Source organism: Pan troglodytes, chromosome 4 (assembly GCF_028858775.2).
Source record: "Pan troglodytes isolate AG18354 chromosome 4, NHGRI_mPanTro3-v2.0_pri, whole genome shotgun sequence".
In the NCBI taxonomy this organism is placed as follows: Eukaryota; Metazoa; Chordata; class Mammalia; order Primates; family Hominidae; genus Pan; species Pan troglodytes.
The window spans coordinates 112,915,338-112,931,726 of NC_072402.2; the positions used below are offsets into that span (position 1 = coordinate 112,915,338).

Below are 16,389 nucleotides of genomic sequence, written 5' to 3' on the forward strand. Positions count from 1 at the left end.
TTGAATTTGTGCTATTAACAGTTATTTGATATGATTTGCTATTTTTTCAATTGTCATTATGAAGATATATTTGCCAACCTAAAAATATAGAACATAAGAATTTGCTAGTTTTATTTGTAACTTAAAAATTAAAATATAGACATGGTAATGTGGGGTGGCCTTGTGACCTGCTTCTCCAGGCATAGCCTAGAAAAGGCTGTGTGCGGTCCTAAAAGAATCAGACTTTTGGCTTATCTATCCAGAATGTCCAGGTAGCATTAAGGTGGGAAGGGAGGTAGCTATAGGAAGAGGAGACAGTGTTCGGGCATAAACAAGATCTAAGAGTTTCTGCATTTGCCAGATAGTAAATGTGCATGGGGAGGGGAAGTGGGGGAGAGCAGAGGATACTGAGATGGAGTCACTAAGATCCGTTGGATAGAAAGAGGCCTGGGACTGGAGTGAAGAGGCCATGGAATTGAAATCAGAGGCAAACAGTAACCCACCTCAAAAGGCCACACTAGCAGCAGACACCTCAGTAGGCACCAGTCCAGGGACCAGACCAGAGCAGCAGTGTGCAACAGAGACCCTCCCATGCCCCACAAAGACTCATACATACCCAGACAGCAAGGAGCAGGAAAAAAAGACACTGCTGAAATCGGAAGAGACTGAGATTGTTAGCTAACACATTCAAATGGCCCTTTTCCTTAGCCTCCCCCCATCCCTTAATAGCCAAAGATATGGGTAAATAAAAATGAAATCCATTTGAGCAAACGTTTTCTTTGCATATCTGAGTATTTATTATGTTTTCGATCCTGCTACCACACACTAAAATCATATTAGTTTTTCGGGGGTAGGAGTAAAGATCACATTGTTGAATTATACAGAGCTTACTGTTAAGAATCCTATCTTTTTAAAATATAAATTTGCAAATAATCAACTGTTTCTACCCAAGCTGCTTTTTCTCTATCAGTGATTGGTTTTCAACTTTGAGTGTGCATTGAAACCACTTGGAGGGCTTGTTTAAAACACAAATGTCTAACCCTACCCCCAGAGTTTCTAATTCAGGAGGTCTAAGGTACCGCCAGAGAATCTGCACTTTCTAACGAGTACCCAGGTGATGCTAGTGCTTCCATCTGTAGACCACATTTGGAAAACTAGTGCTCTAAGTCCTGCTTTAGTGGAGAGACATTATTCTGTTTTCACTCTCAAAGGCATACAGTTGGCATTAATTCATATAGCACATATAAAGAATTAACCTCCCCCCAAACTTATTAGAACTTGATTTCCACACATTATCAATAACAGAATACCATTTTCACCCACCTAGAATGAAAAAACCTTAAGCTTGATAAAATCCAGTGTCACAAAGGATATGAGGAAACAGGCACTCTCATACCTTGTTGTTGAGTTTATGAATGGCTACACTGTTTCTGGATGGCAATTCTTGGCAGTAACTACCAATATTTTTAAAGCATAAATCCTTTAGTCCAGGAAATTCTTTCTAGGAACACCATAAAAATAAATAAGTGAATAAATGAATGATATTCATAGCAACGTTTATGAGCTGTAAGTAACCTAAGTTTCTCTTAATATGATAAATATTAAAATGTATTGAGTCATAAAAGTGAAAACCATCTTCTGATTATTTCCACAAGTTAACCACTGAATAACTGTCTACAGTATGTTCTGTAGTAGAAAAAAGATACTCTGTAACAGAATCTCATTTGTGGGTGTTCTAGTGTGGTACTCAATTGATGAAACTTAAATGACAAGATGAAAATCCATTAACAGGCTAGCATACTACTTAGTTGCACTTTATCAAATCGATTTTAGTGATTGTTTTCCTTCAATCTTTAGAGATTTCATAAAGCTCTACCAAACTCCTTGACTTGCTCATGTAGGATTAAATGAGAGGGAAATTGGCTTTGAGCCTAAATTCATAATCTTTTACTTTTTCACAATTTCTCCAGTGAATTATATGTCTTTCATGATCCCACCCATACTTTGGCTAAGAAAACTTTTTGACTCACAAGTAGATGTAAACATACATGAGTGAGGTCCCATGTACCAATCACCAACTGCTTTAATGAGGACACCTTATATGCTGGTAGTGCATTACCAGTTGGTTCAGGGAATCCCACATACAATTTTAATGGCCACCCTTAATTTAGTTAGAGCCTCAAGATATTTAATGAAAAGTTAGAACAAACATGGAAAAACATGGAAAGAAGATGGTGGAGAATGATCACCTCAGTTAAAAAAATGTGGCATAAAAAGAATGTTATTTCTGGAGACAGAAAACATGCACTCTAGTTACAGTACTGCTACTAATTGTTAAAGATCTTGTGTGAGTTAATTCATATTTGGAGCTCAGATTTATAATTTGTAAATGAGTTTGAGGAATGAAGCCACAAAGGTCTTTTCTAATGCCACAATTATTACAAGTAGACAGTTTTACTATCAGAAACTCATTTTCTGATCATATTTAAAATCTTAGTGTCAAGATAAAAGTGTGCATTAGTACAACCTTCTTAAAAAGCAGTTTGGCAAAAACAAAAACAAAAACATCAAATTTAAATTGTGCACACTTTTTGCCCCAGTAATTCCTTATCTATAAATTTAAAGAAACATGCAAATGGGCAATTATACATTTTCAAGGATCTCACAGCAATATTTTTGTAGTCGTGAAAAATAAGGCACTGATTAAATATAATCAGTGCCTCATTTGCCATTAAAATGGTAAAAAGTGCAATTACTTTTGCACTGACCTAATATGTTTATGCAACGTGATACTATGCAACTATTAAAGTATGGCTATTGAAAAGCATTCATAATACATTGTTGAATGAAAAAAAACCATGGAATATTTAGTACCTCAGATCTTTATGTATAGTATACATACATATATTTGTATAAGTATATATTGTATTGGGATGAGTAATACTTAAATGTTCAGATATTTAAAGAATATTCTCTATTTTTATCTCTCTATATACAGAGATTAAAGGTCTGAAAGATGTATGCAACAGTGGTGTTTACCTCCAGGAAGTATAGGCTGTGGGTATAGTATAGGCTGGGATGGGGAGAGAACTATCATTTTTCTTTAAATTATAAAACTAAATGTCCATTTTAAAAAAAGGTTCAAAGTGAAATAAGCTATATATTTTTTAAAATTGTAAATATCTGAATAATTAAGCACCAGTAATCTCAATAGCACTTACTTAAAAGTTCATTTTCTCACTAACTTGAGATGCTGCCTTTACTGTATTCTAAATGCCACTGAGTCTATTTCTGGAATTCCTCTTCTGTTCCATTGGACTTCCTATTTATGTGCCAATACAAAACTTTTCATTTATTCAACATTACGAATGCCTTCCAATATCCATACTTTAACAGTTGCATAGTATTGAGTTACACAAATGTATCATAATCAGTGTCTTATTTTTCACAATTACAAAAATGTGGCTGTGAGATCCTTGAAAATGTATCATTGCCTATTTGCATGTTTCTTTATGCTAAATCTATAGATAGAGAGTATCTGGGCCAAAAAGTGTGCACACTTTAAAAAATTCTGATAGCTTCTGCCATGGAGGATTTAGAGTATGTTTTAGTGTCAGATATGGGTGGTCCCCTCTAATTCTTTTCAGTTTCCATGGTTATTCTAGTATGTTCTCTCAAATAACAATATAATTTTTATTGGAATGGCATTGAATTTATAAATGAACCTAAGTGGGGAAAGACAAGTTTTGATGTTGTCTTTCTATCTAAGAATATCATGTATCTTTTCATTTGGTGGAATCTACATTTTTGCCTCTCAAGAGTTTTTTTAGTTTTCCTCATACAGATTTTAGATGTGTCTTAAATTTACACATTAAGTTTTCTTTTTACTTTTGCTATCACAAAGGTGGTCTTCTCTTCAAGTATCTTCTAACTAGTTTAGGTTTGCATATACATATATATATATATATATAGTCTTGTTACTCTTTTTAGTAAACATTTTTATTGAGCTATAATTATACATACAGAAAAGTGCACAAATCATATACAGCTTGATAAATATTCATAAGGTGAATGCACCTACGTAACCAGCACCTAGATCATGAAACAGAACATTACCAGCACCGCAGAGTCTCCCTTGTACCCTCTTTCAGTCCTACTGAGTTAAAGCCAGTTGAAAAATAATGTATACTATATGGTTCCACTCTTATAAAATTCAAAAACAGACAAAACTAATTGATGGTAATTTTGATAGCACTTACCTTTGGGAAGAGAGGTAGTGACTGAAAGAGGGTGCTGATTTCTGACACCATACATAGATGCTGTATGTTTTGAACTTCACCGAAATGGAATCAAAGTATGCACTTGTGTCTGGTGAAGCCTACTGATATTTGTATGTAAATTGTATTTAATAGCTACTTTACTAAGTTCTTTTATTGTTTAGTTTTTCAACAAGTTCCTTTGGGCTTTCTAGATACATATTCATATCTGCAAATAGTTTTACCTCTTCCTTTCCAATTCATGTCTTTATTTTGTCTAACTTCATTGGCTATAACTCTCAACACATTGTTAAGTAGCAGAGGAGTTAGTGGGCATGTCTTGTTCCTGACTTCAGCTGGAAAGTCTCTTTTGCTTTGAAATTTAAGATGCTGGCTTTTAGGTAGAGGTACAATGTTAATAGATTATTCATCAATTTCTACTTAGTATATTTAACATAAGTGAGTGCTCAATTCTATCATGTCTTTTCTGCAAAGATGAAGATATTTTTTAACTCTTAATATGAATATTAACAGATTATCTAGTATTGAACTACCCTTGCATTCTTACAATAAACCCAACTTAGTCATGATTACCTGTTGAAAGTGCTGTTGGATTGTTTGCTAATGTTATCATTAAAACTTTTTATTAATATTCATGAGATTGCTCTATATTTTCTTTTTGGTACAATCTTTGTCAGGTTTTTGAATCAATGCTATTACATTCATTTTATAAAATGAATTTAGGAGTTTTTCTTTCTTTGTTTTTTTTTTTTTTTTTGGCACTTTGAGGTTCAAGATTCTTTTCCTAGTCTCTGCAATTGTTTAAGCAAGAATGGGATTATTTAATCTTAAAAGGTTTGGTAGAAATCCCCTTGAAACAATCTGGGCTTGATGCTTCTTTTGGTAAGGGGTACTTTTAACTATTTGTTTCTTCTACGGTAATTGGTTTGTTGTGACTTTATCTACCTAGAGTAAATTTTGGCAATTTGCATTTTTCTCAAAATAGTTTTTGAATTTATTGTGTAAAATTGCTCAAAATAGTCAATTTAAACACATTTCCTGTTTTACTATTTCCCCCTTGTCATTTAAATTTTTGTATTTGTGCTTCCTCCTTTTTTTCTTAAATAGGTTAGCTGGTAGTTTATCTGACTCAACTCCCCGCACTACCCATCACCAACTTGGATTTATTATTGCCTCTATTGTTTTGGTTTTCTACTAGTAATTCTTTTTTGCTTTTATTAATTCCTTCCTTCTGCTTTATTTTGCTTTTTACTCCAAGTGTTTGGTACTTGGTTAATTTTCACCTTTTCCTACTTTTATTGATAACTGTACTAATTACTATAAATTTCCTGTCATATTTGCATTTTATTTTTTGGCAAATATTAGGTTTTTATCTGTCTTGTGGTCATGTCCTTCTGGTGTGCTTTCATTGTCTGTGAGGATGTTGATCTATTTATTCTCTTATTTCTTAGACTAACTTTGACTGGAGTTGGACTGTAATCCTGGCTCAGTTACTCTTTTTTTCCCCTTAACTGAAATGAGTTTTTCTGTACTTTTAGGAGGAAGGAGTGGCTCTAGGATGACTTCACAGCCTTAGAGCTCCCATTTTCACAGTGATTTAAAAGAATATATATATATATATGAATATATATATATATATATGAATATACATATATATATAATGTCTCTGTGTCTTGGCCTTTCTTCCCAATACTTATCTAGATCGTCTTTCTTTTGTCCTATTTTACCCATCCTGCCCATTTGGATTCTAATTCTAGAAGTTTGTCCTCAGTGCTGGGCTTTGTCTCATAAGCTTCAAGAGGTACACAGCGTAAAACCCAGACTGCTCTAATGCAATCAGCAGACCTTATCATATTGCTTTAACATTCATCTGCAAATGAGATTCTGTAGTCACTTCCCAGTTTCAGTGTCTGTTCTTAGATTGGCCCGCTGCACTTTGTAGTGAGAAACTGTGGGCAGTGTTGTAGTTCTCCAATTTGCAGAGCTGTCAGAAACCAGCTGCCTTCCTTCTACTTCCTCCCACAGATACTGAAACTATGTGGTTCAGTGGTTTGTCCTCACTTAGTTGTATTCTGAAGTTCATAGAGATACCTTGTCATCTAGCGTTGTAATAGTGTCTGTGGCTATCCTAGTTGCTCTGTATTCTTATGGGGAGATTAGAAAACAACACTGTTGTCATCATTTTCCCTGAGGTTAAACTGTTAAGACCTCTTTCTGTTGTAGAAGAGAGGTTTTAATTACAAAAATAATTTTATGATCATTATAAAGAACCTATAATTTGAAATTTGCTGTATTCCAGGTACTATCCTAAGTGCTTTATCTGTATTATCTCATTTAATCCTAAACCCTGTGTGTTAGGTTTTACCCTTATTTTATCCACGGCAGAGTTAGGGTCCAAGATCATGCTGCTGAACTGGCAAATCTGGGATTTAAACCCAGGTCATCTGATTCCAGAGCACCTCCTCATTAACTGTCTCTCAAAAATGATCAGGTCCAACAGTTTTCAAATTATATACCACTGTCAGCAAGATTTCTATATGAATTTAGATTAAATATAAATAACTAAAGATCTAATAACACATATATATTATAGATCAAATCTAAAAACACTGAAATGATAAACAGGTTAAATTAGGCCATATGATCTGATTAATCTCATTTGTACACAGATGCTCAAAATAAAGCTCCTCCTGCTACCTTCTAAAAAAAAAAATACCACAAAATTAGGGGGCAGGAAGGAGACAAGTATAGAGTAGGAAAATGAGCTTTTTGAGATTTCAGACTTCATATTTTCCCTCATTACATCGCTCCTGTTAAGGAATAAAGTGTATATGTGAAATATTGCTTATAATTTATTTAATCAATAAATACTTTTCTTGTAAATAACTATTTAGAAAAGTTAGAAATAGTTTCTCCACAATTCACACTGGCCTGCTATTTTCTGGTCAATTCAGTTGCTGTGGAATGTGAACATTTACTAGTCCATAAAGTTTCACAAGAAAGTCTCCCACAAGTGTATCAATTAGAAGCATACTAAAATTTATAATCTTATGGTATTAAATTATAAGGAGTTAGAAAATATTTAGCCTTATGAAATACTTTTAGATTGGAATTTTTCTCTAACATTTATGAATAAAGTCACTGTTACTACCTTTATTGCCTTCTAACCTTTCTTGGTGATACAGAAAAAACAATTTGGGCTTTTTATATAGTCCTAAAGCCATTATATATATGCTACTTTAACTTCCAATGTCTAAGAGATGACTTAGTTTGAGATATGGATGTCTTAATCTGCCAGGATTTAAATAGTAGCAACTGGAATAACCCATAGACGGATAACATCTGTTATTAAGCTTACTTTTTCCCCCACCATCAGAAGATTTATTTTATTTCTAATTAAAAAACATACAGTTGGCAAACTCAGGTTTAAAACTAAGCATGCCAATAATAAATCAATCATTTCTCCAAGTACATAGTGTTTCCCTTGGGAAGGACTGTTATTTCACAACATTTTTTTCCTCTGATTTAGAAAAAAAGATAACATTTAAAGTATCACAATGCCTAAACAGTGATACCAGTAATCCAGTTTCTATACTGATACTTGTATTTCAACATTTATTATCACCAAGACTAACTTAAAGCCAACTCCTTTAGTGAAGAGATTTCTTTCCCCATTTCAGTACTAGACGCAATAGTTCTGAATGTCACTGAGCAAGTAATGGATATGAGTTATTGATAAATTAATTACTAATGAAGAGTTTTTATACTACCTCCTTTATAATTAGCTAGTTCATAGACTTAAAACAAAACAATGAACAAAAACAAAACCCTATTTCTTACCCTCTAAATGGTCGCATTTCCCTTTCACTTACCTGAAAATATGAGAATAAAGATGACCATGTATTGAGTTACACCACTGAATCTGTTTGAATGGTTCTGTTTTTGTATTTTTTACTTATTTAATTTGAAAAAAATTAGAAAAGTATTAGTTTGAAATTAGAGCAGCTAACACACTGGGGGCAACAAATTAAAAAATTCAAATGGCTAAAAATGAAAACACAAAGTATCTTTCCTTCTAGATAAAAAAGATTGTTTTCTCCCTAGAAAGCAAAAAAAAAAAAAAAAAAAAGGCAACTAATGATTTGAGAATAAAATCAAACATAACTGGTATTCACCACAGCAATGTCTAAATAAATGACCCACATAGCACAAAACTTTCTCATTCACAATCACATACAGTTAAGTTGCTTTTCCCTCAGTTACATAATAGTTGTCTTCAAACAATCTCCTTTTAGAAAACTATCACATTAGTTAAACCTATTTATTCTTACTATGAAGTTATTAACTTCATTTATATAGGCCACACAGGTTTAATTGGCACACTTTACTTAAGAATAAGACAAAATAAGTCACTCTTCTTTAAAAAAAATTATGGTCATCTGTTTTCAAAGAATAATCCCAGATACTTAATTAATTAAAGCAAATTTTCTACGATCAGCAGTGAGCTTTTTAAATGATCACTAAGTGTTCACCTGAAGATTATCAATGCTATATGAAGTGTAAACTTGAAAATTTGTGTCCATTTTATAATAAGATACAATTTGCACTGAAGAGTTTTTAAAAAGATAACCTACACACATACAGTTAATTTGCCTCAAACAACTTCTTAGAAATACAGTATAAACATTTAAGAACCACGACAAAGTTGTGGTTCAAACTTCAACAAAGATTTTCTTGAAACCCAGTATAAAGATTACTGGCTCAAGACCATATCCCAAAGTGACATCAGCAGGAGATTTGATTCTAAGACTCTACCTTTTAAAAAAAGAGCACACTTGGTTATACATGGCTTTTAAACTTGAGCTACAGTTATGCTACAAATCCCCCCACCCTCCCAATCTAAAATCAGTCATGTGGAGATATGTACATTCTCTGAGCATTGTTTAGAGTCCTTGGTTTTCCAGCTTTGATGGAGATCTAGAAGGCGTTCAGAAGTCCGTGTGCTTACATTCAGAGCAGGATGAACTTTACAAATTCCACTTTCCTCCATTAGTGACAGGCCACAGATCCCAAAGTATGCATGCAAAGCATCTGAAAAGAAGGCATTTAAAACATCATAATAGGCATTCTTACTTGTACATTCTACAGAATATTTTAGCCACATATTTACCAGCCCATCACTCCATTAAAAGTAAGTTTAGAGAAATGCTAATATAGTTTTAAAAATATTTGCTTTCTCAAAGCCTCAAACACCAATTTAAAAAAAAACTCAGATGATTAAAATAAAATATTTTATTCATGAAAATATCATTAACAAAGGAAAACAGTTTCCAGCTGAAGAGCTGATACTGTCCATAACCTCTGTGATTAAAAGACAGGAGTAGCAGCAGTCATATGTAAAACTTCTCACTTTGGGGAGTTTCCCTTCTTGCTTACTAGAGAACATGGAAACAAGTAGCTTCAATGCTATATCATTAAGTTTTTTTCTTTTAAAACGAAAACAAAACTCTGAATCTAAGTTGCAATATCCCTCGCTCCACGTTTTACCTCTGAAAGTTCCTCAACCATATGCAGTACTATCCTAACACTGTGTTAAATAAAAGGAGCTTATGCAAAAATAATCCATTCTGGAATGCTGTGCCATATTTAATCCTCCTATTTAGGGTAATGTCAGTCATTGTAAAAATATCTGATCTGACAATAAAAACAAACTCACATTCTATTTGGTTGAAATAATATGAGTGCTCATACCATGACAATTCTGCACTGGCTCACTAGTTTCCCATCTTTCAGGGGGCAGCGATCCTCTTCTATTAAAGTGGCCAATGAAATCACATGGCCATTCCTGCCTAGGAGTCTTATGTAGACTTCTGAAGAGCTCAGAGCTTTGCAGTTATAGGAACATTAAAAAGACAGTTTTGTACCAGTCAAAATTTTTTTCTATTTTTGAATTGGCCGACATTTATGGCCTTAAGAGCTATTAAAGTTCAAAACACGCTGGGTGTGGTGGCTCACACCTGTAATCCCAGCACTTTGGGAGGCCGAGAAGGGCATATTCCTTGAGCCACAGGAGTTCGATACCAGCCTGGGCAATACGGTGAAGCTCCATCTCTACAAAAAATACAAAAATTACCAGGTATGGTGGTGTGTGCCTGTAGTTCCGGCTACTCGGGAGGCTGAGGTGGGAGGCTCACCTGAGCCTAGGGAGGTTGAGGCTGCAGTGAGGCATGATTATATCATTGCACTCTAGCCTGGGCAAAATAATGAGACCCTGTCTCAAAACAACAACAACAAAAAGTTCAAAACATCTTACCACATCAAACTTTGTCAAAAGAGTTAAAGAAAAAGCTTTACTTACAAGAGTATCACTTATTTTTCAAAACAGAAATGACAAATAGCTGTGCTTACTCAATGCCATTGTGAAAATATTATTTAACTAATGGAGGCCCATGTTGATCACCTTTTAGGCCTTTTCAGAAAATACTTAGGTTTCTTCTGGCTCACTTTCCTTTGACTTTCAGACTATAAAAAATAAACTTGATTTCACCTGTCATATTACATCCATATAGTTATTCTAAAACTACAAAGGGTACAAAGCAACATTAAGCTTTGTTTTCTAGAAACTAGGAAACTTTTCCAGGAAAAAGTACAACAGAAAATATACATCTATAATAACATAAAATAGAACTGTGTAAAACTAAAATCTCTCTGGGTAAAGTAACAAATAAAACTTATTTGTTTCTCAAAAAGATTTTTGTAACAGCCAATGAGATCAGAACTCAATTGTTTCAAGCCTCAAATTGTGTTTTTAAAAAAACTCCTTATCTGTAAGTGGCAACATACAAGCACTTTAGATGTGGAACTATATGTTTACTCCATAATAAAGCACTTTAGATGTTGAAAGATATATTTACTCCACAATAAAAGGTTATTCTTTTGAAGTTTCTTTCATAAATGTATATAAAATCCCTTTGTATCAAATTTGCCACTAAATTCACTAGAATGAAGAATAAGCTTAATTTTAAAGAATCTTGTTAAAATGATTAAAGATTCTGGGACCAGATCTTTACACATAAATTCAATTTAGCAAAGCCTTTCTATGCTTTCTATTGCATACTCTGAAAACATTGTAATGTATCTGTAAAAAGTAAGTAGTACATCCAAATATTTACACAAATGTTAAAGTTAGCAACTGAACTCTCCGGAAAAAGCCTCAAGAACTTTCTTTTAAAAAAGCTATTGGAAACACTGAATGTATTTCAAGTATGTTTATACAAGAAATGTTTTCTAAGAGACTGTCATTTCCCTACTCCCATTATTTGTTAAAACAGTACCCTGCACTGGTTGAAAAAATGGAATGAAGACCAAAATAATTCTCAGTTTTGAGGCACTAGAGATATCAAAAATTTCAAGATATTATTTTGTTTGATAAATTAACTTCTGAAAACACACTTTGGCTTACGACTTTGAAAGCAATGTACACTTTCTCTAAGAAGACATGTTTTACTACTGATTGATTGATTGAGACAGAGTCTCGCTCTGTTGCCCAGGCTGGAGTGCAATGGTGAGATCTTGGCTCACTGCAACCTCCACCTCCTGGGTTCAAGCAATTCTCCTGCCTCAGCCTCCTGAGTAGCTGGGACTACAGGTGTGCACCACCATGCCTGGCTATTTTTGTATTTTTGGTAGAGACAGGGTCTCGCCATATTGACCAGGCTGGTCTTGAACTCCTGACTTCAAGTGATTCACCAGCATCAGCCTCCCAAAGCTGGGATTACAGGCGTGAGCCACTGCACCCGGCCATTTATTTTATTTTATTTTTTGAGATGTACTCTTGCTCTGTTGTCCAGGCTGGAGTGCAGTGGTGTGATCTTGGCTCACTGCAACCTCTGCCTCCCAGGTTCAGGCAATTCTTCTGCCCTAGCCTCCCAAGTAGTTGGGATTACAGGCACCCACCACCACGCCTGGCTAATTATTGTATTTTTAGTAGAGGCAGTGTTTCACCATGTGGCCAGGCTAGTCTCAAACTCCTTACCTCAAGTGATCCGCCCACCTCAGCCTCCCAAACTGTTGGGATTACAGGCGGGAGCCAAAACTCCTGGCCTAGGAAGCATGTTTTATATGAAAATATAGGCAAGTAGGGGTGTAAGGAAATATTCCTGCTCATTTCAGATACAAAAATTGATTTCATGAGCTCCTTATTTATATTCTGATTCAATCACACATTCCAACCACAGCAGTTCTGTGATGGAAGATGAGTTGATGAGGCACTTTCCAGGCTGATAATAAAAACCACGACTCTATTGCAATACTGGCAAAAACAATCATTCCTTGTGTCTAGTTTCATATTTGTAACTAATGCTTTAACTACTTGCTTATCAAAAGTGTCAGTGTTTGAAATTATTTTAAAACACACTTAAATGGATTTTTATAGGGAAGCTGTATATAGACTCATTTTGCTGGAGGTGAAAACATATGTCGGGTGAGGTGTAGGCTGCAGAATGATGCTAGAGGTGGGAGAGGAGCCAAATTTTGGAAGGGCCTTGAGTGCCATGCCATTTATATTGTCTGAATCTGTTGAAATTTGGAGAACAAGAGTATGGGAAGTGAGAAACACATATATTCAGGATTTGAAATATTTTATTTAATGACTTTTTTTTTTTTGAGACAAAGAGTCTCGCTCTGTCACACAGGCTGGAGGGCAGTGGTGCAATCTCAGCTCACTGGAACCTCTGCTTCCTGGGTTTAAGTGACTCTCCTGCCTCAGACTCCCGCATAGCTGGGACTACAGGCACGTATCACCACACCTGGCTAATTTTTGTATTTTTAGTAGAGTCGGGGTTTCAACACGTTGGCCAGGCTGGTCTTGAACTCCTGACCTCAAGTGATCCACCTGCCTTGACCTCCCAAAGTGTTGGGGTTACAGGCATGAGCCACTGTGCCCGGCCTATTTAATGACTTCTGAAAAGAGTAAGAACTGATTCCCTTCAGGATTGGGAGTAATTTATTATACTTAGTTCAAGTCATGACTAATAATCCTAACGGCTTTGGATGGCCTAAATAATTCTCTTCTTTGGAAAGGACCCATTCAGACCATCTACATTATTGTTGCAAATGAAATAAAACATTACTAAGTAAAATATTTGGGAAAAAATGCACACTATTCCCATGCATCTTGATAATAAACTCTTTCATTTATACTCTCTAATACCCTAAATTTATCCTAAGCTTACACAATATACCTTTTAAAAAATATTATTTAATGTAACTTTGCAACTGGATATATTTTCTATCATATGCCTTTTCTGATAAAGATGCTTGAAGATCTATTCAGGAAATAAAGGTTGTTCTGATTCACAAAGAAAATAATTACCTGGATGACTGTCTGGCCACTTGGCAAATCCCCCTACAAGGCGATCTTGAGTTGATAAGATGTAATTTCTATTTTTCTCAAAGTTAGTGTATTGGAAAATTTTTAGAAGCTGAAATGACATGACAAATAAAAATTTACTGACATAAAACTCATATCAACCTTTGGCTCAAATTTCAGATATGTGTCATTTAGATATGCTTTTCTTTAGCTAAGGTGCTCAGACCAAGTCTCTGGGGCCTTGAGCACTTTTGAAATGAGTAAATCACATTAACTTTTTAATTTTCTTATCAAATCTACTCTCCTTTTCTCGACTCTCTATTTCCTTCTTCTGAACCAGGCCAACTGAACCCTTTAAATCACATTAAGCTAAATTCAAAAGACAACTCGAATCCACTCAACATAATCAGTCATTTTAAAAAGTACAATTTTATCTACCCATATTTTAACTCTTATGATAAGCTCTTGAGCTATTAGTTATAAACTAGTAGTAACTGGAATTAAAAATATTTTTTAAAAAAAGAGCAAACAAAAATTACTAACCAGACGCTACAGACAGTTTTGAAAATAGTAAAAAAGTATAGCTCTTTAATTAGGAAAGAAAAAGGTAAGACAAAAATGATTGCAACATAAAAAACTATATAGTTTTTAATGATTTAGGACATGTACTTGGCTTTTCTCTCAAGACCCCATAAAAGTAAAATACAAATAAATAAATAATACTGTGAAGTTCAAGATGAGGTGCACAGTAGGTAAGTGGGTTCAAGACATTTCTGATGATACAAAGCAATTTAATATATGTTAATGAACCAGAGAGAGCCACAGCTTTTAGTGACTAATGAAGAAGCATTATTTCTCAAAAAGAAAAGCTAAACTCATAAGAAAGTTATGGTACAAACAAGAAACAAATTTATTCATTTACATTGATTTAATTAATAAAATATAAGGAAAAAGACTTTTTTGAATCTTGATGTTAGGAATATTTTCCATCAGTGGCACACTGGTCATTACATAAAAATGAAAAAATTATAATAGTAACACTGCACTTGCTTAGCAATAAACAATATTTTCACTATCCCATAATAAGTGTTGATTACTGGTTTTTAAATTTTAGAATCAACCTATAGGCCAAGGCTGAAAGATGTGATTATTAATACTGAACAAATATATGAATGTTTCCTAACTTAACATTATAAAAATAAAGGTAACCTTATATAGCATTGGAAGGTAGAAGATGAGGAAAATATTCAGAACTAACTATAACGGGTAACAATTTGTTGGAAAAGTGAGAGGCTAAATCTTAATTTCTCATAGTTGGGAATCATCAATAATGTCTAAAGGTGATAAGAAGTCAGTCTGTGATTTAAAGTTATGGTAATGTCCACAAGAATTAAAACATTTTTAAAAAGTTTAAAAGTGGTTGCCTTCAGAAAGCTGTCAAAGACTACTGACGTCAAATAAAAAAGACTTGGGACAACTTGAAAGGGTTCCTATAGACTAAAGATGGGACAATTTAAGCATTTTATATATATATATATATATATATGTCATATATAACTAATATATATTATATATAATATATGACTAAAAAATGTTAAAATCTATGTGTTCACAATGATTCTCAAAAAAAAAAAAAAAAAACCCAAACTCTAAAATCTAATATTTTATTGGAAAAGCTGAGGGGATGGTAGGGAACCAACTCATTTTGTTGAACACTATTAAGGGAAAGAATTCAGTATTTATCTGTCCTTCTCTGTACAAAGTATATCTCAGGGTAAGGTAAAATTCTTCTTTAAAAAACAATGCTAGTTAATAAATTGAGAAGGAATGAAAGAATACCACTGTTTTGTAACCTCTTAATGCCATAATTGATTTAAGCAATGATCCTTAATGCCTGTTAAAACTATTCCATAAAAAGTTGGTAGTTTCTGTAGACTAGCAATGAACAATCCAAAAGGAAATTAAGAAAGCAATTTCATTTACAAGAGCATCTAAAATGATTAAATACTGAGAATTTAATCTTAACAAAAAGGTGAAAGATTTGTATGTTGAAAACTACAAAACATTGCTGAAAGAAATTGAAGGCCACCTATATAAATGGAAAAGCATCCTGTGCTCATGGATAGGAACACTCAACAGTGTCAAGATATCACTACTACCCAAAGGGATCTACAGATTCAATGCAATTCCCATCAAAATTTCAAAAGACTTTTTTGCAGAAATGGGAAAGTCAATTACCAGATTCATATCAAATTGCAAGGGGCTCCAAATAGCCAAAACAATCTTGAAAAAGAAAAGTTGGAAGTCTCAAACTTCTTGACTTTGAAACTTACTACAAAGCTACAGTAATTAAAACAGTATAGTACTGGCACAAGGGCAGCCATATAAAACAACGGAATAAAATAAGAAGTCCAGAAACAAACCTCACATATATATAGTCAACTGACTTTTGACAAGGGTGCCAAAACCATTTAATGGAAAAGGACAGTCTTTTCAACAAATGGTGCTAGGAAAATTAGATATCCACATGTCAAAGAATGAGGTTGGATCTTACCTTACATTACATAAAATAATTAACTCAAAATTGATAAAAGGCCCAACATTAAGGCCTGAAACCATAAAATTATTAGAAGAAAACACTGGGGAAAATCTTTACGACAGTGGATTCAGCAATAATTTTATGGACATGACACCAATAACACAATCAATAAAAGAAAAATTTTGATAAAATTGTACTGCATCAAAAAACTTTTGTGCGTTAAA

General features: G+C 33.9%; 1 protein-coding gene across 5 annotated transcripts in view; it reads right to left on the minus strand.

Moving 5' to 3' along the window:
• PGGT1B (protein geranylgeranyltransferase type I subunit beta) overlaps nucleotides 1–16,389 on the minus strand; it is a 77,347-nt gene that overhangs the window by 17,623 nt on the left and 43,335 nt on the right. The window contains exons 8-10 of one of the 5 annotated variants that reach the window (XR_008548063.2): nucleotides 13,630–13,738; nucleotides 9,184–9,347; nucleotides 1,376–1,480 (exon numbers count right to left, since the gene is read on the minus strand). Coding sequence is in view for 2 of the 5 variants with exons in the window: in XM_526978.8 (XP_526978.6) it covers nucleotides 9,166–9,347; nucleotides 13,630–13,738 (291 nt within the window). In the remaining 3 variants the exon portion in view is untranslated. Of the gene's footprint in view, nucleotides 1–1,302; nucleotides 1,481–8,903; nucleotides 9,348–13,629; nucleotides 13,739–16,389 lie in introns of those variants that run through there. The other 4 variants (XR_010156975.1, XM_009449522.5, XR_010156976.1 and 1 more) reach the window with 4 other exon arrangements.